General features: G+C 35.0%; 1 protein-coding gene across 2 annotated transcripts in view; it reads left to right on the top strand.

The window, feature by feature from the left end:
- The window catches only part of LRRIQ3 (leucine rich repeats and IQ motif containing 3), a 203,237-nt gene extending 193,957 nt beyond the window's left edge, over window positions 1-9,280 (top strand). For both annotated transcript variants that reach the window (XM_027606968.2, XM_027606977.1), the window contains exon 8: window positions 8,980-9,280. In XM_027606968.2, coding sequence (XP_027462769.1) covers window positions 8,980-9,136 — 157 coding nt within the window. In that variant the 3' untranslated portion in view covers window positions 9,137-9,280. The remainder of the gene's footprint in view (window positions 1-8,979) is intronic.
- Window positions 9,281-26,344: the final 17,064 nt, after the last annotated feature.

The following is a 26,344-nucleotide window of genomic DNA, read 5'->3' as shown; positions in this document are numbered from 1 at the left end:
TTCCAAAATCTATTCAGTAATTATTTATGGAGGAAAATAGGACAAAAAGTTTTTGAATTAGTAATGGTTGTATGTAAGTTCATTTAAGTCATATACTAGAGCCTGTGGGGCAGGTTAATTATATATATATATATAATATATATACACACACACATATATACATATTACTAATATATATATTAGTGTACTTAAACATGAACATTAGTAATATATATATATATTAGTGTACTTAATACTTAAGCCATAGGAATGAGAAATAATGTATATTTTTTCAGAACGTTTGTGTAGTGAAGATATATAACCAGAATTATTAAATATATACGAAAATATAATTAACCAAGTTTTGAAAATAGCTTCACTAGTTATTAAAATAGGTATCTATCTTAAAACAAGTGCTTATTTCATGATAATAAATTTTTCCTACACTTTTTTTTTCTGTCTCTCTGTTATCATTGGCATTTTTATTGAGGAACACCTTCAGTTCAAATCATTCAAATAGTAATTCACTTTCAGCTATTGGAGATGTCAGGTGATATGGGGACATAATTATTTGACTCCAATAAACTGAAAATCTAGGTGGGAGATAAGTCACCACGCAATAAGACTACCAGAGTTAAATAATAATACAAACATAATACAAGAACTATCAAGGGACAAAATTAAAATTTCCAGTTAAATGGTAGGTAATAAATAGATGAACGTAATCTAGGACACCTTCAAAGAGAAGGCATAACTAAACATCAAAGTGTCAATTAATTTCGGTTCTCCCCAACACCCCCATACAAAAATAAATAACATATTCTTGATCCTCTAAGAACTCACAGTTCAGTGGCAAATATAAGCATATACTTGAAGCATTACAAAAAATAGAAGTAGGAAAATTACAGTTGTCAATTCGAATTTGGAAAAGCAGAGTGCTGAGGGGAAATCATTATTGGCAAAGTGGAGGAGCAAAATTGGAGAGCTCAGAATAGGTAACACTGGGGGGAGAGGAAAGAGGTAGTGAATATTGCTCTACTCATAGCAGAGGGTTTTGAAGAGGAGTAGTTGAAAGTGCAATTGCTTAAGAAACATTAAATTAGCTGAGAAAGGGACTGTAATTTCAGTGGACAGTCACATGGTTAAGACCATTAGGAATCCTACTAAAAAAATAAAACATATTTTAAACATGCATTTTACCACAGAACCTTCATTTCAAGAAATGTCTCAGAATGCTAACCCTCAGAATATACTTGGAACAAAGCTGTCTCAAACAAATGCAAAATTTTTAAAAATTGTTCCATGATGATTTTTAAATTTTAAACTAAACTTAGTGCAAAGGCTCTGAAAATTAGTATTGACTCAAAATATATTAAGCTACATTTAATAAATTTAAACTATATTAGTTGTCAAAGGATTTTTTTATGGACGGTATAATTGACATATAACATTATATTAGTTTCAGGTCTACAAGATAATGTTTTAATAATTGTGTATATGGCAAAATAATTACAGTAAGTCTAGTTAACATCTGTCACAACACATAATTACAATTATTTTCCTTGTGATGAGGACTTTTAAGATTTAGTCTCCCAGCAAATTTTAATATGCAATACAGTGTTATTAACTATAGTCACCATGCTATATATTATATCCCATGACTTACTTATTTTATAAATGGAACTTGGTACCTTTTGACCTCCTTACCCATTTTACCTACTCCTTATCTCCTACCTCAGGCAAGCACCAATTTGTTCTCTGTATCTGTGAGTTCAGTTTGTTTAGATTCCACATATAGGTGAGATCATATAATATTTGTCTTTCTGTCTGACTTATTTCACTTAGTATAGTGATTTCAAGTTCCATCCATGTTGTTGCAAATAGCGTGATTTCCTTCTTTTTATGGCTAAATAATATTCCATTGTATATATACTACAACTTCTTTACAAAGGATATTTTTTAGAACATAAAACTGTAACTCATGGGGCGCCTGGGTGGCTCAGTCGTTAAGCGTCTGCCTTCAGCTCAGGTCATGATCCCAGGGGGCCTGGGTGGCTCAGTCTTAAGCGTCTGCCTTTGGCTCAGGTCATGATCCCAGGGTCCTCAGATCGAGCCCCACATCGGCTCCTGCTCCACGGGAAGCCTGCTTCTCCCTCTCCCACTCCCCCTGCTTGTGTTCCCTCTCTCGCTGTCTCTCTCTTTCTCTCAAATAAATAAATAAATAAATAAATAAATAAATAAATAAATAAATCTTTAAAAATAAAACTAACTCATACAAATATAAAATGGACACATCAAAGATTTTATTTAACTCATTAAGGAACCAGTAAGATGTTAGATCCAGTTCAAATGACATTTCTTTTTTTTTTTAAGATTTTATTTATTTATTTGAGAGAGAGAGAATGAGAGATAGCATGAGAGGGAAGAGGGTCAGAGGGAGAAGCAGACTCCCTGCTGAGCAGGGAGCCTGATGTGGGACTCAGTCCCGGGACTCCAGGATCATGATCTGAGCTGAAGGCAGTCGCTTAACCAACTGAGTCACCCAGGCACCCTGTTCAAATGACATTTCTAAGAGCATGCATATATAAAGGCAATCAGGAATGCCAAAATAAATTTAGTCATTATCCACCAGTGATAATCAATTATAACTCCATTGGACAAAATTCACTTACACTTTATAGACAAGAATCATTTGTATTACTCATAGTTTTATTCAGTTTATATAGGGTTGTAAAATAGATCAAAGAGATTGAAAGACACAGATAACTCTGAAGGGTCCACTAGACAGGATTCCCAGTAATTGTTTTTTACTCTTTTAGCTGTTTCACACAATTTTGTCTGATACTAGGTTGAAACTTACCAGTCACAGTTTTATCCCGGTGACATTTTAACCATCCAAACAATGTAAATACATATGCTTAAGGCTTGCCTAGAAATACTTAGAGATCCATATTGCTGCTTATTTCATCTACATTTAAAAAAATTTATTGCTGACGTATAGTTTACATACAGTATTACATTAGTTTCTGGTATACAACATAATGATTTGACAATACTACATGTTACTCAGTGCTCACCATTTTAAGTGTAGTTACCATCTGTCACCATACAACATTATTACAATAGTATTGACTATATTCCTGATGCTTTAATTTTCATCTCTGTATTGCCAGAGGGGAAGTGGGTAGGGGGGATGGGTGAAATAGGTGAAGGGGATTAAAAGGTACAACTTTGAGTTATAAAATAAATAGATCATTTATAATTTTAAATGTTATCATTAGAAAGTAGTTTGTACTAGAAAAGAGTATAAAATAATAAGAAAGCATTTGCCTTTTTCTAGTTACAAGCAATTTTTAAACTATTTACTGAGTTTCTTTACATAATATCTTTTTAGGTATGAAAAATATTTTATATGTTTCTTCTCCAAAATTTAACATTTTGCTTAATGTATACTCTGTGTGTGTATGGGTGGGTGGTTTTTGGAAATAATTTTTCTATAATTTAGCAACAAATATATTTTGGAAAAGAGAATGAAAGCTAGCCTAGTATATCAAAATACAAATCTAGTGCAAATCAATGTTAGAGAAATTCAATCAGCTTAGTTTTATCACAGCAAATTGAATGTCTGGCCATCATTAATTTGTAGAGGATACAGAGTCAAATGAGCTTCCTAATGTGTCTTAACTGAATTATCTTCTCTTGCAAGCTGCTTCAAAGATATTATCCATATCCTTGAAAACACACAGGAATAAGGCAGTGTTCTGGCTATGTAGGTAATATGTCCTAAAAGGCATTACTGAGTTTTACTATAAATATTTTCAAATAAAGATTTTGTATCAACATGCAGAAAATAGCAGTGAGTCAAAAAAGTAAAGGCTCTCTAGAGACCTCAGCAGTTTTTCAGTTCTTTTTCTCCTGGTTGATTCTTCATTAATGTATCAAACACTTGACCTAAAAGCATTCTGATGAATCTCAATAGCTAGTAAAGTCATTACTGAGAATGTAGTTCCTGATCCTGCTGTGGAATGAAGAAGAATGAAAAAAGAAAGAGGAACCATAAAGCTCTAGTTTAGAAAGTTGATAAACTACCCACAAGAGTATTTAAGAATGAATAAAAAAGAGACTTTGAAATGAGAAAAATACATATATATCAGGTAAAAGCTTGTCATGAATTTTCCAAAATATTCTTGTTCATACTCTGAAAAAGTGATGAAATTTCTCAGGGCAGAACAGCAGGGTGTCCATTTTGCAGTAGAGTTATCAATTAGTGTGGAAAATCTGGCACATAAGGCACTTTATCTAATTACATCATCTTCTACTTGTCCTTAGTCTGGTCATCAGTTTACCTCCTAGACTACTCTCTTCATTCCCTGTGGTGTTTATATCCTGATTTATAAAGCTTTTCTCCATCCAATTTCAGCTGTAATCAGAGAGAACTTCCAAATTCTTAAGAACAGCCCTCCCAATTGCCTAATATTTTTGGATCTCAACAACCTTTAAACTCATTTTCATAGACATGTAAGGACCTCCTCATCACTTGGAATTGCCCTACCTCTTAAATCTTAAATCCTTGTATACTTATTTATGGATAAAATCTTCTATCTTTTCAGTTCTTTTCTTCCTTTATTTTCGCTACATGAATTATTCAAATATATTATGACACTCAGCCCTCAAATAAACTTCCTTAAATATTTCTTTTCATTTCTACTGTGTCCTCCACAGTTCTTCATATCAGTTATTCTTTTCTGCATTTCATTCAGTGTCTCTGAAGTCCTTTCCTTTCATTGCCTTCACAATGCTAACTGCCCCAACTCCTACTTTGGAATAATCCTACTATCTTTACTTCTTGTGCTCAGGTTAAAATGGCTGAAAGAAATCACTAATTTGTAAATTTACACTAATATTAATTGTATGGCCTCCAAGTTTAGCTACTCCCTCAGTTGATTACTCTATTTCCTCTTACCCACAACAGTACATACATGGCAACAAGAACTCTAAACATGTAATTAAGGGTACTAATTCATGGATCTTAAAATAGGGCAATTATCCTGGATTATCCAGGTGGGCCCAATGCATCACATGGGGCTTTACATGCAGGGACAGAAAGGAAAGGCAGAGAAATTCAAAGTAGGAGGATTTGATATGACATTGCTGACTTGAAGATGGAAGAGGCTGTGTGGAAAGAATGAGAAGGAGATGAATTCTGACAACAACCAACAATCTGGGAAAGAGGACCTCATGTCCTGGGTGAGAATCACAGCCTTGGGTCCCCTGGGTGGCGCAGTCAGCTGAGTGACTGACTTTAGGTTTTGGCTCAGGTCATGATCTCTGCCTTGATATTGAGCCCAGTGTCAGGCTCCCAGCTCATTGAGGAGTCTGCTGAAGTTTCTCTCCGCTCTTGTGCACTCTCTCTCTCTAAAATGAATAAATAAATCTTTAAAAAAAAAAAGGAACCACAACCCTGGCTGACACCTTTATTTCAGCCTTGTGAGAACCAAGCAGTAAACCCAGCTGATCCAGCTGTGCCTGGACTTTTGACCCATGAAAACTATGAAATAATAAAGGGGTGGTTGTTGTTGTAAGCCAATATATTTATGGTAATGTGTTACACAGCGATAGGAAAATACTCTAACTTTGTTCTTCTTTTCCCAAGATTGCTTTGGTTAATATAAGACCTTTGCATTGCCATAGAATTCAAATTTTAATAAATTCAAAATACCCCCAATTTAATACATTTAAAATCTTAAATTTGATCTGTATTATATATATGTAAAACAAACTTAAATGATAATTTCTACCAAAAAGACTCTTGGCATATTAATTGGGATTGCATTGAATATATAGATAAATTTGGGGAGAATTAACATCTTGATAATATTGTCTCCCAGTCCTTGAAATGGTAGAACTTTGCATTAATTTAGATATTCTTTAATTTTTCAACAATAATTTATTATTTTCACTCATAAGCCTTGTATATCTTTTGTTAAACTTACATCTAAGTATTTGTTTTTTTTATGCTATTGTAAATAGAATTCATTCTTAATTTCATTTTCCAATTTTTTGATCCTGGCATGTATAAATATAGTAGATCATTATTTATCACTCTTCAATACTTTTTAATAGTTTGGTTTTTTTGTTGTTTTTTTTTATTTTTTACTTATTAATTTTTTTTATTTTTTATTGTTAATCACCATATTACATCATTCGTTTTTGATGTAGTGTTCCATGATTCATTGTTTGTTCATAACACCCAGTGCTCCATGCAGAATGTGCCCTCTTTAATACCCATCACCAGGCTAACCCATCCCTCTACCCTCCTCCCCTCTAGAACCCTCAGTTTGTTTTTCAGAGTCCATCGTCTCTCATGGTTCGTCTCCCCCTCTGACTTACTCCCCTTCATTCTTCCTCTCCTGTTATCTTCTTCTTTTTCTTTTTTCTTAAAATATGTTGCGTTATTTGTTTCAGAAGTACGGATCTGTGATTCAACAGTCTTGCACAATTCACAGCACTCACCGTAGTTGTTTTTTGTTGTGTTCTTTGTTTTGTTTGTTTGTTTTTTACATTTTGTCCACAGTGTATAATTGTTATCTGTATGAGGACTATTTTAATACATTTCTTAGACTTAGTTAATACTATTAATTACATGTGCGAAGTCCCTTTTGCCATGACTTCTACTCTACTACATGTCCAGATATAGCTACTCTCCAGAGATCCAGACTCAAAATACTCATAGCTAATTTTAGTTGAGTGGTTATTAAATGTCAGGCATCCTTCTAAGGATTTTAAATGTAATAGCTATTTAGTCCTTACTAAATCCTATGAGTTAGATTGTCCCTTCTTATAGATGAAGAAAATGATTCAGACAGAGTTTAATTAACATGTCCCAAATCACACAATCAATAAGTTGCAGACCTGCATCTCAACCCCAAGAATAATGGCTTTACTACCTTTTCTCTTATCCATAAGCCATTGCTTCTCTATAGTCAACTACCTGAGCATTACCATATGGACAGCGAGGCTCCTTAAACACAATATTACCAAAATAGAATTCCAATATTTCTCTTCATCTGGCTGCTCTTCTTTTATTTCTTATCCTGATGAATAACACTATTACCCATCCAGTAAAAGGAATTATTAAATGTCAGGCACTGTTCTAAGGATTTTAAATGTATTAACTCATTTAGTATTTTACTAAACCCCATGAGTTGGATTATCCCCCTTTTTAAAAATGAAGAAAATAAGGTAAAGAGAACTGAAATAACCAAAATCACATAGTAAGTTGCAGACTTTCTAGACTTTGGCCTTTCTTCTACTCCTCAAGTCCAGATTTCTGAGTATATCTGTATACAAATCAAGTGTTCTATGATCTGCTCTAAGTCTGTTTCTCCAGAGTTATCTGTTCCACTGTCCCAGAAATTAAGAGTGTTGTCACTTCTCAGAGCATGCCAAGCCGTGCTCTCATCTTTGACTTTATTTTAGCTGTTCCTGCTATTTAAACAAACATACATGAACAAAATGTTCTTCCCCTCCACTTTCTGCCTGAAAAATACATATCTTTCAAGACTGAGTTCAAGGATTATTTCAAATCTGAAGTCTTTCTTGTCTTACCCTCTTCTTCAGATAATATTTACTAATTTTTCATTATGCCATCCTTGTATTGTTACATAGTGTTTTCATTATGACACTATAATATTTTATTTATATATTCATTATTTCTCTACTTTCTATAAACCTCTCATTGTTATATCATATTTATCTTTATGGTTCCAGCATCTAGGAGCATTATAATACATAATTGTTGAATGAATGAGGATGAATGAGTGAAGTCCTTTAAGGCCCATGACATTTTCTAGGTTTGACAGGGTAACCTGGTCCACCTTTCTCTAACTTAGAGTCCATATTAGTCGGCTGGGGCTGCCATAAGAAAATACCACAGACTGGGTGGTTTAAACAACATAAATTTATTTTCTCACAGTTTTGGAGGCTAGAAGTCCAAGATTAAGGTATGTCAAATTTGGCTTCTCAGGTTTGAGGCCTTTTTCCCTGGCTGCCTTCTCACTGTCCTAACATGACCTTTGTTCTGTGTGTTCGTATCCTTACTGTCTCCTCATCTTTTTAATAAGGACACCACTCATATTGGATTAGGGCCCATCTGTATGATAAAATTTAAAATTACCTCTTAAAGACCCTATCTCCAAATATAGTAACATTCTAAGGTACTAGAGCTTAGGACTTCAACATGAATTTGGGGGTTGGAAATGGGGACACAGTTCAGTCCATAACAGCATCCTAGAAGAAACTTGGATTTAGAGAGGCTTAAATAAAAGTTCTGCAATTTTTGTTTTTTTAAGATTTTATTTAGGAACACCTGTGTGACTCAGTTGGTTAAGCGTCAGCCTTCCGCTCAGGTCATGATACCAGGGTCCTGGGATAGAGTTCCGAGTTTCTGGGCTCCTTGCTCAGCAGGGAGCCTGCTTCTCCCTCTCCCTCTGCCTGCCGCTCCCCCTGCTTGTGCGCTCTCTGTGTGTCAAATAAATAAATACAATCTTTAAAAAAAAAAAAAGATTTTACTTATTTGAGAGAGAGAGCGTGTGTGTGCACAAGCAGGGGGGAGGAGCGAGGGAGACAGAGAAGCAGACTCCCCACTGAACAGGGATGAAGAGCTCCATCCTAGGTCCCTGCCAGGTTTAATGAGCCAAACGCAGACACTTAACCAACTGAGCTACCCAGGAGCCTCTTTGGGAATCTAAACCAGGGTTTATGAGAATTCTGTTACAGCCAATAAAAATCTTAGAAATATTAGCCCAATATGAATATTATTAAATAAATTATAGATATTATTGATATAATAAAATTCCATGCAATAAGTAAAGTTCTAATTTTTCCCATTTGTATGTCTGTTTTAAAAGCATCTACTTACCATTAACAATCTGAATGATTGTTACACTTTTCGTTATTTAAAAGTATCTCATTCTGTTACTTTCCTTTTTTTCTTCTTAGGGCTCAAGAAACATACAAAAAACACTGTGAAGAAAAATTTGTTTTTGATATGATTGCCTTTCAAAAAGCTTGTGAAAGATTTCAAGATGCTAAAACAAAAACTGCAATTATGAAAATGAATTTAGCCTTTCAAGTTCCCAGAGGAGTGACAAAATGAACCAATGCCAGGTTATGTCTGTGGTCATTTTGAATTATGGCTAATATGTTTAGTTAAAGGACTTTGAAATAATACTATGAAAGAAGAAATACTCTGTGTAACAAGATGGATTTGAATATAAATCTTCTAAAATATAAACAATAATTAAAGTGTTTCTCTTGTTGATCGTAATTTAATTTAAATCAAATTAACTTGGCACCCCCAAAAGGTTCCTTATATTTCCAGATGTCCAAGGAACATTTAAAACTAATTTCATTTATTGCAGGAAATAATGCAAAGGCATTATTTATATTGTTTCATATCCTAAGGATAGCAATCCTAAAGCTATTTTCAGTTTCTCTTGCAATCTTTATAGTAATTTCTGCCCCAGCTGCTGACTTTTATTAAGACACTGTGTACTTTGATTAGTTTCATTATCTACTTTCATATATTTAATTACATTCCCTGTTTATTTTGTTAAAACAATTTCTGAATTTCTTATTTCAAAATAAAAGTTTCACCATTATATCCGTGATTTATATTCTTATAAAAATTCAGAAAATGTCAAATATAAAAGGGAAATTAAATGTTCCTTTTGGCTTCCTGGGAGATTATAAGATTTTTGTATATTTACTTTTGATGTATTTGCCTTTTGCATACATTTGGGGGAAGAGAGTAGAGAGAGAGATAGAAGACACATAATTATATAATTCTGATTATGAAGTATACAGAAATAGTATATATAAATATTAAGTCTATTTAATACGTATTCATGGTATAAAATTAGAAAAAAGAGATATAAAGAAGATATAAAATTCCTTTGTAAGGTGTAAGTTAATTTTCAATAGTTTTTTCCTATATCTAGAAAAATAAATGCCTATTATTATGACATGCTCACTTAATACAGTGTAACTAATGTTACTCAAAATCTCTCTTTAATACTATGTCTATGGTAAATTTTCAAAAATTAAGTATTTTCCAACAGCACTGATTTAGTTGTGCTTCTATGCTGGACTGCTAAAAAAAAGCTTGCAGTGTTTTCCTAATTTTGGTAAAATAATAGCTGTCTATTTAATTCCATGGCATCAACTCTCAGTTTCCTGCTCATTTGCAGATAACTAATTGAGTAAGTCATATTGGTATTTCTAATAATTCTTCAAAAAACAAAGGGATATACTGTGAGGTGGTAAAAAGCATGACAGATAAAGGTTCTATGACAAGTTAGATAATCTCTATGCTACCCTAGTTTTCCATTCCATATTTGGAAATGATACATATCTTTGGGGAATTTAATGAGAAGAATAATACATGTCATATAGTATTATTATGAGACTTAACTGAGAAAAAAACTCATAAAGCAACACAATATCTTCCACATAGTAAGCACTTAATAAAGGTAAATGTGTAGTAATGGAGGCAGAAGTCTTCTCTGTGTAGCTATAGAAGGACTTGTCACCTATTTATGTAAGATTTGAGGAGAGACAGATATCATCAAGAAATAGAATTTTGCATGATATATTCAAATATAATTTATTTATTCAATCAGTAATTTTATTGAATGTTTGTTGACCTTCCTTTATTCTCCCATTCCATACAATTTATCTTTTTATAACCTTTATCGCCCAACTGGTTATCATTAACATCCTTGATTATTTCTATCTACCCAGCTGTGAGCTTCTTAAAGGAAAAACATTTTACTCATCTCTGTGTTTCTATTACTTTGTACTAAGGCGGGTATTATATTACACACAATGCTTTTTTTGTTTATAACTCTCTTTTTCTATTTAAGCTCTATCCCAGGTCAATCTAATGACCTTAAGGCCACTTATTGTTTTGAAGAATCAAAAATCTGTATCTCTAGGTTCTGTCTTTAGATTTAATATATCTTCTATATTTCCAAATGTGTGCTAGACTTTGAAGGCATAAAGTACTTTTTAAAATCATATGTTAAAATGGAATTCACTGTTTTTGTTTACTATTTCCTCCATCCCCAATCTTGTTTCTCCTATATTCCCAAACTCCCATAGATTCATAACCATCCAAATGGTTTTCCATATTAAAAGTCTAGAAGATATTTTTTCTTTCTTTCTTTTATTGCACATCTTATTAAATATGAAGCCCTATAAATTCTATATGCAGAAGGTCTCTGTGTCAGAGACTGGCTGGCTTTTCACCAAACCTATTTCCTATTTCTCCATGACACAATTAATCTATATTTTCCAGCCTCCCTTGCACAGTTAATTTGGGGCACAGGACTGAATTTTGACCAGTGAAATCTGAGCAAAAGTGATTGCCAACTCCAGGTGTGTACCATGCACTGTCCTCCATGATCTTTTTTTTTTTTCTTAAAGATTTTATTTATTTTTTGACAGAGAGAGATACAGTGAGAGAGGGAGCACAAGCAGGGGGAGTGGGAGAGGGAGAAGCAGGCTTCCTGCAGAGCAGAGAGCCCAATGTGGGGCTCGATCCCAGGACCCTGGGATCATGACCTGAGCCGAAGGCAGACACTTAACGACTGAGCCACCCAGGTGCCCCTGTCCTCCATGATCTTTTCTCTTCTTTCGCCACCTTGGAAAACATATGCTAAAAATGGCTGAGCCACAAGATGAAAAGAGCATAGGTTCCTGAATCACTGTTTGTAGTGTGATCAAGAACACCGACTTTGTTCCTTATTTGATCCAAAGAAAATTCAATTATATTAAGGTTTTTGTAACCCAATTAACTACATTAAGCCAGCAGTTGATAGTGATTTAATCAACAGAGAACTTGGTACCCAAATAAGGATGCTGCCATTATAAAATCCCAACATATGTGCTGTTGGCTTTCCTGGATAGTGAGGAAACTAACACTGAGAATGGAAATATGGAAACTCAGGTATGTTGATAGTGCATCCCAGGGGTTAGCAAACTTTTTCACCAAGTACCAGTTAGTAAAGTTGTAGGCTTTATGGACCAGTTTCTTTTGCAACTACTCACTTGCACTGCTATGACTCAAGAGAGCCATAGATAATATATAAACAAAGCATTCAGTTCATAGTAGTGATACTTATGCACAAAGGCAATAGAGATTTCATAAACTAAAGAGAAATGACTCATTTTCTTGAGATTTATCTGGTCTCTTTTTGATACCTTCATATTATATTTCAAAGAAAATTTTTCCTAAAGTTGCATATTTGTCTGCCAGCAGTAGTGAATCTTGGAATTGCAGAGGCTAACAAAGCTAATACAAAGGCATTTGATGGAGAGGGGAATGGGAGATGGACGGGTTAACAGCAGGAGAAAAGAGGCCATTATGCAAATATACATTCATCATGTAATCACATAAAGACAACTTAGAAAGAGACTAAAAAGATTCTCCGATAAAAGTTTTCTGCCTATTACTTGTCTAGTTTATTATTTTGGCTATTTATTATTAACTACAATAATTTGTTATTAGATATACAATATACAAAAGATATAAATTACAACATCAATAACCTAAAATGTGAGTGGGGAGAGAAGTAAAAGTGTAGAGTTTCTGTATGCTATTAAAGTTAGGTTGTTATCAGCTTAAAATAGGATGTTATAATAAGATATTTTATGTAAACCTCATGGTAACCACAAAGGAAAAACCTGTAGTAGATATAAAAAAGGTTAAGATAAAGGAATCAAAGTATACCACCACAAGAAGTCAAAAAGGAAGACAGCAAGAGAGGGAGTAAGGAACTGCAAAACAGCCAATAAACAATTAACAAAATGGCAATAGTAAGGCCTTAGCTATCAATAGTTATTTTAAATGTATATGTATTAAATTCCCTAATAAAGAAATAGAATGCCTAAATGAATAAAAAACAAGATCTAATAATACTGCTGCCTATAAGGTATTCACTTTAGCCTTAAGAATACACATAGGCTCAAAGTGAATGGTTGGCAAAAAATAGTGCAAACAAATGGTAATCATAAGAGAGCAGGGGTAGGTAGGCTAAAATTGGTCACAAGAGACAAGTGGGTCATTATATAATGATAAAAGGGTCAATTCATCAAGAAAATATAATGATTGTAAGTATTTATTCACCTAATGTTGGGGCACCTAAATTTATAAAGTAAATACTAACAGAACTGAAAGAAGAAATAAATAACAATAATAGGAGAGGACTTTAATACCCAATTCACAACAATGGAAAAATCAACAAACAGAAAATCAATAAAGAAACAGCAGATTTGACTAACACTATAGATAAAACAGACCTAGAAGACTTAGGTAGAACATTCCATTGAACAGCAGCTGAATACTCATTCTTCTCTGGTGCACACAGAACATTGTCCAGGGTAGGTCATATGAAAGGCCACAAAACATGTCTCAACAAATTCAAGAAGACAGAAACCATATCAAGTATCTTTTCCATACACAATGGAATGAAATTAGAAATCTTGGGAGTAAAAGAGGAGTAAAATTCACAAATACATGGAAATTAAACAAGAGACAACTGAACAACCAATGGATCGAAAAATAAATGAAAAGGAAAATCAAAGATCTTGAGACAAGTGAAAATGAAAATATAACACACCAAACTATAACAAACCAAGCCTGCTCTAAGAGGAAAGTTTATAGCTATATATTCCTACATTAAGGAAAAAAAAGATCTCAAATGACATAACATTATACATCAAAGAAATAGAAAAATAAGAATAAACTAAGCCCAAAGTTAGCTGAAGAAAGGAACTAACAAGGAAGAGCAAAATAAAATAGAGAATAAGAGAACAATAGAAAAGATTAATGAAACTAAGAGTTGATTTTTGAAAAGGTAAAGTTGACAAAACTTTAGCTAAGCTTACTAAGGAAAAAATAGAAATGTCCCAAAGGAATAAAGTTATAAATAAAAGAGGAGACTTTACAACTGACTACAGAAATACAAAAGATAATAACAGTAGTGTGAATAATGATAAACCAACAAATTGGACAACCTAGAAGAAATGGATATATTCCTAGAAACACACAACTTATCAAGACTGAATCATGAAGTAAAAAATCCAAACAGACCAATAATGATATGTAAGTCTTTTATAAAAGCAAAGTGGCATAATACAAACTTTTGGAAAGCAGGGGATACTTGTAATCTGATTAAAATGGGCAAAGGACCTAACTGGATATTTTTCCAAAAAAAAAAAAAAAACCCATACAAACGGCCAACAGACACATGAAGAGGTACTTAACATCACTAATTATCAGAGAAATGCAAATAAAAACTACAATGAGACAGTACTTCATACCTAGTAGAATAACTATTATAAAAAAGATAAGAGATAACAGGTACTGACAAACACATGAAGAAAAGGGAACCCTTGTGCAATATTGGAGGGAATGGAAATTGGTGGGACTGGAGAATAATATGGAGGTTCCTCAAAAAATTAAAAATAGAACTACCACATGATCCAGAAATTCCACTTCTAGGTAATAATAATAATTAATAAATAAATAAATAAATAAATAAATAAATAAATAAATAAATAAATAAATAAATAAATCATTATCTCAAAAAGATATCCACACCTCCATGTTCTTTGTGGCATTATTCACAATGCCCAATACATGGAAATAACCTAAATGTGTAAGACAGAGATAGTTGATAACCTCTTTTGCAGCATCAACATTCCAGAAGAGGCAGCTGCTAGTTTCCTATGGCAGGAGTATTATAAGTTCTTAACGAATTTTTCCTATGGTGTGACCTCTTTTTGTTTCATGCTGACTAGATTCTCTACATGCGTTAAGCTGGGAATCTGTTAAGGTGAGAAGCACCAAACTTCCTTTTCTTGATATGTCTCTATGAAGGAGGAAATAGAGCATGGGAGAGTATGGATAGAGCTCCAGCCATCTTAGTTCTATGTGTAGGGCTGAAGTTAACAGAAGACTACAGCAACACTTCACAAGCAAGAGCCTATTTCTTGGGAATGAATGTTTGGGGAAACCTACCAGGTGAAATCTCCTGTTCTAGTCAAGTGTTGACTGAAGGTGACAGGTACACTTATAGGTGGTATAGGAGATAGTCATACATTCTAACTCTGCCTCATAAATACAGTTGACCCTTGAACAACATGGTTTTCAACTGTGTGGGTCCACTTATACACAGATTTTTGACAGTATAATACTGCAAATGTATTTTCTCTTCCTTATGATTTTCTTAACATTTTCTTTTCTCTAGCTTGCTTAATCATAAGAATACAGCATATAATACATATTACAAATACATATTATCAATTGTTTATGTTATTAGTAAGGTTTCCAATCAATAGTAGGTTATTAGAAGTTTTGGGGAGTCAAAAGTTATACATGGATTTTTTACTATGTTGGGGGGTCGGTACCTCTAACCCCCATGTTGTTCAAGGGTCAACTGTACATGCAAAAATAAAGATCACAACTTCTATTGTTTTCATTATTGTGTCATAAATATATTTGCATAGTTTAATTAATATGTCTTTTCCTTCCTCTCCATTTCCCCTAGTCCTTAAATGTATAGTATTAACGTAATATCATAAGAGAACTAAAGAGTAATGGACATTGTATAGTGATCATGGGCTCCAAGTCAGATGTAGTAACTAATAAGGCTTTGAATTATTTCCCTTAGAGATTTGGATGTATACTTTTTTTGGTTGTATAAAGAATACTTTCATTAGAATTGAGCCACTTTGGGGGGGAATAAGTGTTGGTATCAGAAGGATGTAGGTGGATATTTGTCAAGTTCTTTTGTTTGGTTTTGTCTCTAAATCATCTGAATTCCTTTTTTAAGGAAATAGCCTTTGGCCAAATCATGCTTTGAGATATGGACCCATGTCCCAACACAAAATTTAGAAAAATCAAATAAGTTTCACCCCAGGTTCTGACATATAGTTATCCATTTGATGTTCATGTTAGCACTTTCAATCCTGAAAAAGTGATACACCAGAGACAATTAAGTCATTCATGATGACGTTAAGAGTCTGATAGTGGCAGCAGGAAATTTCCAATGTTAGCAATCCAAAAGATAATCATTTCTATGGCATTGTTCAGCCTGAACTCTTGCTACCTAGCTTCTTTTGGTTTCTACGCATTTTCTGAGTTTGACCCCCCTTGATCTCCTGTGGATTCATAAGTTACTTAATATCCTTCCAGTGAGTATCTTTAGTGCTCTCACTAGCAATGTTCTCAGTAAGAATAATAGGAATGTACGAATAATATTTCTTATACCCTTAGTTCATCTCAATAAACCTTAATTTTCAAATGTGAATGATTATTTCTGAAACTGACACAATAGGCTTTTTGTCTTAATCACCCAGAACAGTGCCAGAGCCATGAGAAGTGCTAGATTATTATAATGATTGTTTTATTAATTATTATGTTAATTTATATTTATATTAATAAATGATTACTATCAATCATCTTCAGTGCTATGATTTTTTAACTTTTGGGGGAAATTGGAAGGCAATACATCAGAGACAGATAATCAAAGGACACAAATTAAAAGTCAGTCATGGTAGTTTGAGTGTACAGCCCCGTGACACTCATCTTACCTTGTATTCTGGTCATCTGTCTACTTGTTTAATTTCCCCAGTTAGTTTATAAAATCCTTGGGGTCAGAAATGTGTGTCACCATCTTTCCATTCACAGCTGTCTCTGGCAGAGTCCTATACACCATATGTGGTCCTCAATGATCATTCACTGATGTCTTACTCAGCTGTGATTTAGTGAGGGTTCCCTGGGGTAAGTTGAAAGACCTTTTGTAAAGCCTACATCCAAAAAAGAACAGAAAAACTGCTTATATTTTAAAAAAATTATTGTAAATGTGTATGTCAAAATGCTTGAATAATTATTCCTCTTTGCTCTGGTTTTCCATATGTTCTTTTTGTCACCTTTACTGATTCCTTGTCTTCTAAATATACACCTTAGGCAATTCAAGTCATTTAGATGCACATTCTCTCCTGTGTTTTACGTATCAATCCTGTAAAATCAAACTTCCATACCCTCCTACGACACTCCGATGAAAACACCTTCACCAAAAATCACTAATAGTTTCCTACTGGCTAAATCAAATCAACATCTTTCAGTTTTGTTTTTTTTTTTAATTCGTGGAAGCTTTGGATACTATTGATTTTTCCCTCTTTGACACCTATTTTTCACCTCAACTTCCGTGACACCATGTGCTAGTCTTCATATTCTTCCTTACTCTTCTGACCTTTCTAGGAGGGGTTCCTGTCGCTTTTTTTTTAAATGTTGATGTTACTCATGCTTCCACCTACAATCTTCTGTCTATATATATTTCCTGATCGACAGTATGCAGGGTTATAGTTTATGACATCACCTATGACATCATCTAACATCACCTATGTTAGAGAGATCCTAACGGCATCTCTCCTAAGCTCCAAATACATTTCTAATCATCTACTGCACATGCCCCCACAGAGCACTCAGATTAAACATGCTACAAACTAAAACCACTGTCTTTCCTTTCAGAACCTATCCTGGGTCATCCCTAACATCCCTCTTTACTTTACATCTTATATAATCAGAGCGTGTCCATCTTTTTATCTCTGCTTTTGAGACTCCCTTCTCTGAATCTCCAATGGCAATGTTTACTTTAGTTCTTACTATTTCTTTCCTCAGATCTATCATGCATATTTTTCTAAAATGCAAATCTACTCTTTGGTTGGGTTCCCATTCCTATAAAATAAAGTCAAAATCCTTCTCACTTAGTAGGAAAAAAATTCCTTAATGGGTTTGCTGGTTCCTACCTTTCTAGCTCTTTCCTGCCTTCAGAACTCCCAATTCCAATTTTCCAAATATCAGATTAGTCACAATTCTCAAAGTCCTTTGCCTGGTATGCTGTTATCCCCTTTTCTGCTTGCAGAATTTCTTAATGGCCTTCTAGAGTCAAGGGGCATACTCTGTGAGAGTTTTCTCACATTGCTTCTGTGCATGCCTCCGTTATAATACTTATTGCATAGCATTATACCAAATTATATACTTTAACATCTATTTGACTGTAATTCCCTGTATTTTATTTTTTTATCCCCACTGCTAAAAAGAATCAAGAAAGAAGGGTATTTTTAATTTTCTGTGTATACTGTTTAGTCCTTGGCATAGTTTTAAGAACAAAGGATTACCTCTTAAAATATATTTTTTAAAGATTTTATTTATTTATTTGACATAATGAGAGAGCAGGAGGGCACTAGCAGTGGAAGGGGCAGAGGGAGAGGGAGAAGAAGGCCCCCTGCTGAGCAGGGAGCCTGATGTGAGGCTCGATCCCAGGACCCTGGGATCATGACCTGAGCCGAAGGCAGCCGCTTAACAAACTGAGCCACCCAGGTGCCCCTTAAAATATTTGTTCTTATAAAATTTTCTGACCAGTGTAGGGGCAACAGATTAATGAGTATATTTTATAGACTGATAAAGCTGAGATAAAGGCATTTAGTAGGACTAAAATCTCAAGAAGAAAACACTCTTCTGCTTTATTCTTTGAATTAACTGTCTCAACTGTTCTGCTGAGGAATCAACTTTTAGGTTAAAAGCCCCATTTATAGTAATTTCAAAAACCTCCTACTCTCCCTTCTTTCCCACATTTAGAGGGGGAAAAAAAACAAACTTGAAAGCTGACTTTTTTTTAGAATTTTGCTTCTTCTAAAAATGTGGTTCTTTAGATAAAGAAGAAGAGTGATTATGAGAGTTTAAATAAAGAATGAAGTACTTTATCATAGCTTTGGAAAGAGTTCCTAACACACTACCTGCATGCATGATTATTAACTATACTTTTCCTGGCCTCTTCTCTCCCCTCCTGCCGCTCTTCTGCTAGCCAGAATACAGATTACGGTCAGGCTGCCTATGAAAATATCAGCCACTATCATGCCACAACCCTCATGATTCACAAAGTAAAGTACTTTGGGAAAGAGGAAAGCCACTGCTTATCACACTGACATTGGCTTTCTTCTATTTGAAGGGCCAGGGACTTTGAGCTCCAAAAAACCATCCGAACAGGTTTTTAATTGTTTAGCTAATTCACCTCAGATTATAACATGTGACCTGTGACATGAACTGAACCTCATGAAAATGGCTGACTTGTGTGTCAGAAATCTATAGATATTGGCCTCATTCACCTAATAGTGACATGTAATAAAGGTCTCTGTTACAAAGTTATCTTAATACATGGAAAAAAAAAACATCATAAAATGTACTTTCTATGTGTACGGTAAGTCTGTGGATGTGTGCATGTGTTTCCATATATATATAAATACAAAGGTGTCAGTCTGTATGTGTCAATGAGAGCTACTAAACATGACTAAAAGATAGGAAAAGCAGTGGCTCAGACACTCAGCCAAAGGAAACTTTCCTTGGGCTTAATTTGCTTAAAGGGGAAAAATATACATAACTTCCCAGGCCTTGAGGAAAGAAAGACTTTTTATCTAGTTTACTTTTGGGGAGTGTGATAAATAGGTGATGAGAAAAGATAATGCCTAGTTCCAGGTAAGAGGTTGTAATATGAAAGGCTAGGTAGGGCTGGATTCAGATTTTTGTGAGACTTGAAGCTTATCCAACTTGGAAGGGTCTTTTTTTACAAAAACTATCTGAAATTACAGATATGAAATTAGGCAAAAAACCTCAGAAAGGGCCTATAAAACAAGGGGAACTGACCTTAACCTTCATTATCTTCACTATGGATTTTTCTGCAGCCTGGAAAACTAGAAATCTCTTGAAGAGGAAGGAAAGAATTCATGAGAAAATGTCACTATTGGAGCTGCAGAACCTTTGTTTATTTCATGAATAGAAGTGGTCACCAACCAGGAAAGAACCGAATGTTAAATTTGTCTAATCTGCAGTACTTCAGAATTGATATGCATGGTTTCCAGAAGCCAAGACATGTTTGAACTGATATTTAACAACCTCTGTATTTCATATCAACACCTTTATCATTTGAGGATAATCTCTGATTAACAGCCAGAAATAGGCTATGGTAACAGATGCTCAAATCTCAGCAGCTTAGCCCAACTTAGTTCATTTCTCACTGAAACTACATGTCCAGTGGGACTGAGGAAGGTGCCACCATTTTATAGCTTCAGCATCTGTTACACATGGCCTCCAAGTCTGTCGTAGCAGGAAAGAGAGCATGGTGGAAAGAAGGTAGTCCAACAACTCTTAAATGCCTTGGCTCTAAAATGATACATGTCACATCTGCTTATAGCCTTTTTTCCAGAACTTTTCACATGGACTTGCCTAACACAGGGGCTTTGGGAGATTCTGGGGAGTATATAAAACGTTTTGAGTACATGCACAGCCATACTCACCTCTTGAGTGTGGGTATTCTCTTTAACCCACCGTCACAAGGAGAATTCCTTTCTAATCTTTATACGGATATGGAAACTTAAGATCTAAGATCTATATATTTAATAATTAGCATGATGATTGATATATAGTGAGCCCTTAAAAGTGTTTAAGTAAACAAGTGAATGAATAAATGAATTGAATACAGGCCATTCACAATGACTCTAATTCCTGTAGAAGCAAAAGCAATCACATGTTCCTAATACTATAGCTTAACTCTGTGCTTTTTTCCCCTTCTAGATCTCTTTTCCGGTCTGACCTGATTGTGACTTTTACTAAATAAAATTATTTGCATTTCAAAAATCGTATATTCTGCCCACTCAGCAGCCAGGTTTAATAAAGAATTTGAACTCAGGACTCTTACTAGATAGAATTGGTATAATTTTAAACAAAAACAAAAAATTGACCTTGAGAAATTTCATGTAAAGAAGAGTAATGTTAGGCCTAGGGAGAATTTGACTGTCAACTATACATCTACATGTATTTGCCTTATAAAGAGCTAAGCAAATAGGAGTCTTTTTTAGAGAGAGGAATTTTCTAATTCTAATGAATATGATTGCATGATTATTAATGATATTTATTTGGACTGATACATAGATTTATTCATTTCTTATCATTGTTATTTAAACATCTTTTCTCATTCCATGTTTTCTCATTGGTAATATTACCAATATCATTTCTTCATCTAGCAATTTTATAAGTTACTGCCATCTTAAATGAATTCATTTTTACTAGAATATATTTTGCCTGGTGAGTTGTATTATATAGCTTATTGCATTACTGCACTGTTTGAGGAACGTTTTCCCTTTTATCTCCCACTGGTTGAAGTCTGGTACTATCCTAAAATATTGTGTATGGGATCTCCCCCAACCCCACCGTTTTTACTACTGCTTTCCAAAGAATTGCAAGATCCAGCAGAGTTCACCTGATTTTGCCTTTTCCTTCCTCCCATAAATTACAGACAATCTCCCTGTTCTAAAGTACTGACTTTTCTTGGAAAAAACTAGCTTGCACCCTTATTTCATGGTGTCTGAGTCCATCACCAACTAAGAGCCTTGGGGAACCATCTCCACTAATGGACTCTGTACTCCCCAGTGTAGTTAATTTCACCCTTATGGTCAGAAAGAGTTAATGTCCTTTGCTACCAGGGTGTAATATATACACTGGGAAGAAGATGATATCCTGTGTTTTTCCAAAATGGACATCTTTACAAGTCATTAACAATTTTATCTTCCAGAAGTTTCTCTACTTTTTTTTCCTCCAGAAACTTTAAACTTATACAATATGCAACCATCACTCTTTGGAAAGGGCATTTCAACAGATTTGATTTTCTTATATATTTTTGCCTTTTGCACAACTTGATGAGTTGCTTCATTAATCTCTTGGTCTCCCTGCCTCTCCTCCATCTGGCATCACTAGCAGATGGAGGCAGAATTGCTCAGATATAAAGGGACAGACTCCAACTACAAATATATCACAAAGATAGCAAACAAAGATACTTTGTGACTACTGGATGGTAAAAATTACATAAACTCCATCTATTATTTAATGTAACTGTTATTAAATATGGGCTTTCACAATTTATAATTATGGTATATAAATTGTATATATAACTGTTTACATAAACTATAACCTAGTGATTGTGATACATAAACTGTGACTTGGTGATTGTAATTTGTACATTTATTCAACAAATATTTATTAAATATCTACTATATACCATGAAATTAACTGGGGATAAAATGGAGTATAAAATAAGACTGTCTTTGTTCTCAAAAATATATAAATAATAGTTTCCAGGATACCAGGTATTTAGAGTACACATAAAAAATACTTAGGGTAGAAGGTTTACATAAATGTGCTACACTGCTGCTCTTCTAACCTTCCCACATAAAACCTCTATAAAACCTTCCCAGGCAAACTTTATCCAACTTTACTCAGCAGGTATTATAGTCAACACATAGCAATCAGTCAATCAATCCATTTTTCAAGAAACAAATCTTTACTGAGCTCCCACTATACACAATATACTGTGTTTAGCCTGGGATGGACGCAAAGAATTGTAAGGCAGTACCTCTTCTTCACTCAAGGAATTAAACAAAACAAAACTTGGTACCAGAGGGGAGGTGCATGGGGTGATGTATGAAATAGGTTATGAGGATTAAGGAATACACTTGTTGTGATGAGCACCAGGTGATGTCTGGAATTTTTGAGTCACTATATTGTACACCTGAAACTAATATAACACTGTATGTGAACTATATTGGAATCAAAATTTAAAAAGTGAAATAAAAAAAAACTTGGTCAGATACAAAATGTACATGAAATGGTAAATACAGTACTAAAGAACATGTGATATATCCCAGCTGATTTATACAGAAATGTATACTGGGCATCCTTCTTGGAAGTTCGGTGAGCACCTCATGCTATCACCAAACGCACCCTCATCTCCTCCTCCATCCCACCGAGGCTGCTCCTCCCTATTATTTCTGTCTAAGGCAGACACCAGGGCATTATTCTGGATCCCACTACTCCATTGTCCCTCTTTTCCCTTCATCCAAAAATCAATAAACTCTTTCCATTTAAAATGTTTAAAATCTATTTCTTAAACCAAAGTACTTTTTGCTATCACTAGTTCGAACCCTTGTCATTTACCTCGATATACTGCAACGCAGCTGCGTAATACCTTCTTCCAGCTTTTCTGTCCTCACGTCTTAGGCACACTGATCTTTCTAAATATAAATCCTGACCTGCTTAGCTAAAAAATAAACTCTTCATGCCCCCTCCCCACTGCCTTCAGATTAAAATCCAAGCAACTTAGCATGGCACAGAAAGTCCCTTATGATTTAGTTTCTCCTTCTGCCTCCAACGTCATCTCCATCTGGCATTTACTACTCTATGTTCCATTCACACACAGCCACTCTGAAGATGGTGCCACTTTTGCCTTGAGTGTTCTGCCCCGCCTCCCACCCCCTACTTACTTTGGCTTACTCATATTCATATTTAAGAGACTGCCTACATATACCTTCTTTGAAAAGTTGTGTCTGTCACTCCACCCTTCTTATCCCCTTCTGAGTGTGGTGTCCCTCCCATATGTGCTTATGGCCCTATACATAGCTGTCATCATTTCTTAAAACATAGTGATATATTGCCTATTGACTTTCCTCCCATAGGCTCTAAGGTTCATGAAGTTAGAGACTTAGCGTTTTTTCTAAGCAACCCACACAGTGCCTGATATATAAATGAGCACTTGGTAAACATTGGTTAAATTGAATCAATAAATACAATCAACACTCAGGAGAGTGAGCAATTAGCTTTAAAGATTTACTGGAAATAAAACCAGGTAAGATGCAAATGAGCCAGCAGACATTGTCTGTCAGACACAGAAACTGCTCAATTAATCCCAGTTCCCTGTCTCTTGAATTGTCTCTTGAAAATTGATTGCAATTATGTAAATGAAGGTGAGAAAGGAGTTTTATAATTGGGGATTGTATCAGTCTCAGCTTCAAAAAAGTATTTGGGGAGTAAAGGGAATTTAGGACTTAAAGAATGTGAGGAGCTGAGGAAGGGAAGACCTGAAAAGCATAGCTGGAAGACTGGACAACCAGTCACTGACCACTGCAGCCAGAAACTCAGGTGGAGAGCCTGAGGCCCATGCCAAAGTGCAGGGAGCTGCAGTATCTGGGGATTAGAAGGAAAAGAGAGAAGATAATAATAATTGGCTGAGGTCAGAGAGTAGGATATAAGCAATGTAGCAAGGAGAAAGAGTTCAGAAAACTAGACCAACCTGGTGAAGTGGGCTTGAGAGGCCGGGTGTGGAAACAGGAAGAGGTTGGACTTTGGCGTTAGAACATTTTGTTTTAAAAGCTCAGTTCTGATAGGCCAATAACCGGTAACGAGATTGAAGCAGTGATCAAAAACCTCCCCAAAACAAGAGTCCAGGGCCTAATGGATTCCCTGGGGAATTCTACCAAATATTCAAAGAAGAAATAATACCTATTCTCCTGAAGCTGTTTCAAAAAATAGAAACAGGAGGAAAGCTTCCAGATTCATTCTATGAGACAAGCATTACCTTAATCCCCAAACCAGGCAAAGACCCCATTAGAAAGGAGAATTTCAGACTGATATCCCTGATGAATATGGATTCCAAAATCCTCAACAAAATCCTAGCTAATAGGATCCAACAATACATTAGAAGGATCATCCACCACAACCAACTGGGATTTGTCCCCAGGATGCAAGGGTGGTTCAACATTCACAAATCAGTGTGATAGAACACATTAAGAAGAGGAGAGAGAAGAACCATATGGTCCTCTCAATTGATGCAGAAAAAGTATTTGACAAAATACAGCATCCTTTCCTGATTAAAACTCTTCAGAGTATAGCGATAGAGGGAACATTCCTCAAGTTCATAAAATCCATCTATGAAAAACCCACAGCGAATATCATCCTCAATGCAGAAAAGCTGAGAGCCTTTCCCTTAAGATCAGGAACACATCAAGGATGCCCACTCTCGCCACTATTGTTCAACATAGTACTAGAAGTCCTAGCAACAGCAATCAGACAACAAAAAGAAAAGGTATTCAAATTGGCAAAGAAGAAGTCAAACTCTCTCTCTTCACAGATGACATGATACTTTATGTGGAAAACCCAAAGACTCCACCCCCAAATTACTAGAACTCATACAGCAATTCAGGAATGTGGCAGGATACAAAATCAATGCACAGAAATCAGTTGCTTTCTTATACACTAACGATGCAACTGTAGAAAGAGAAACTAGAGAAATGATTCCTGTTACAATAGCACCAAAAACCATAAGATACCTCAGAATAAACCTAACCAAAGAGGTAAAGGATCTATACTCTAGGAACTGCAGAACACTCATGAAAGAAATTGAAGAAGACACAAAAAGATGGAAAAAGATTCCATGCTGTGGATTGGAAGAATAAACATTGTTAAAATGTCTATGCCACCCAGAGCAATCTATACCTTCAATGCCATCCCGATCAAAATTCCAATGACAGTTTTCGAAGTGCTGGAACAAACAATCCTAAAATTTGTATGGAATCAGAAAAGACCCTGAATCGCCAAGGAAATTTTGAAAAAGAAAAACAAAGTTGGGGGGCATCATGTTGCCGGATTTCAAGCTATATTACAAAGCAGTGATCACCAAGACAGCATGGTACTGGCACAAAAACAGACATATAGACCAATGGAACAGAATGGAGAGCCCAGATATGGACCCTTAACTCTATGGTCAAATAATCAAGATACATCTCCAAAAGCTAGTGAAACAAAAGCAAAAATGAACTTTTGGGACTTCATCAAGATAAAAAGCTTCTGCACAGCAAAGGAAACAAGTCAACAAAACAAAGAGGGTCAAAGAACTACCCTATGACCCAGTAATTGCACACTGGGGTATTTACCCCAAAGACACAGATGTAGTGAAAAGAAGGGCCATATGCTCCCCAATGTTCATAGCAGCAATGTCTGCAATAGCCAAACTGTGGAAAGAGCTGACATGCCCTTAAACAGAGGAATGGATAAAGATGTGGTCCATAAATACAATGGAATATTACTCAGCCATCAGAAAGGATGAATACCCAACTTTTACATCAACATGGATGGGACTGGAGGAGATTATGCTAAGTGAAATAAGTCAAGCAGAGAAAGTCAATTATCACATGGTTTCACTTATTTGTGGAACATAAGGAATAGCATGTAGGGCATTAGGAGAAGGAAGGGAAAAATGAAGGGGGGAAATCGGAGGGAGAGATGAACCATGAGAGACTATGGACTCTGAGAAACAAACTGAAGGTTTTAGAGGGGAGGGTGGTGGGGGGATTGGTTAGCCTGGTGATGGGTATTAAGGAGGCATGTACTGCATGGAGCACTGGGTGTTAAATG

This window comes from Zalophus californianus, chromosome 4, assembly GCF_009762305.2.
Source record: "Zalophus californianus isolate mZalCal1 chromosome 4, mZalCal1.pri.v2, whole genome shotgun sequence".
Lineage (NCBI taxonomy): Eukaryota > Metazoa > Chordata > Mammalia > Carnivora > Otariidae > Zalophus > Zalophus californianus.
This window is presented reverse-complemented; position numbering and strand designations above follow the sequence as displayed.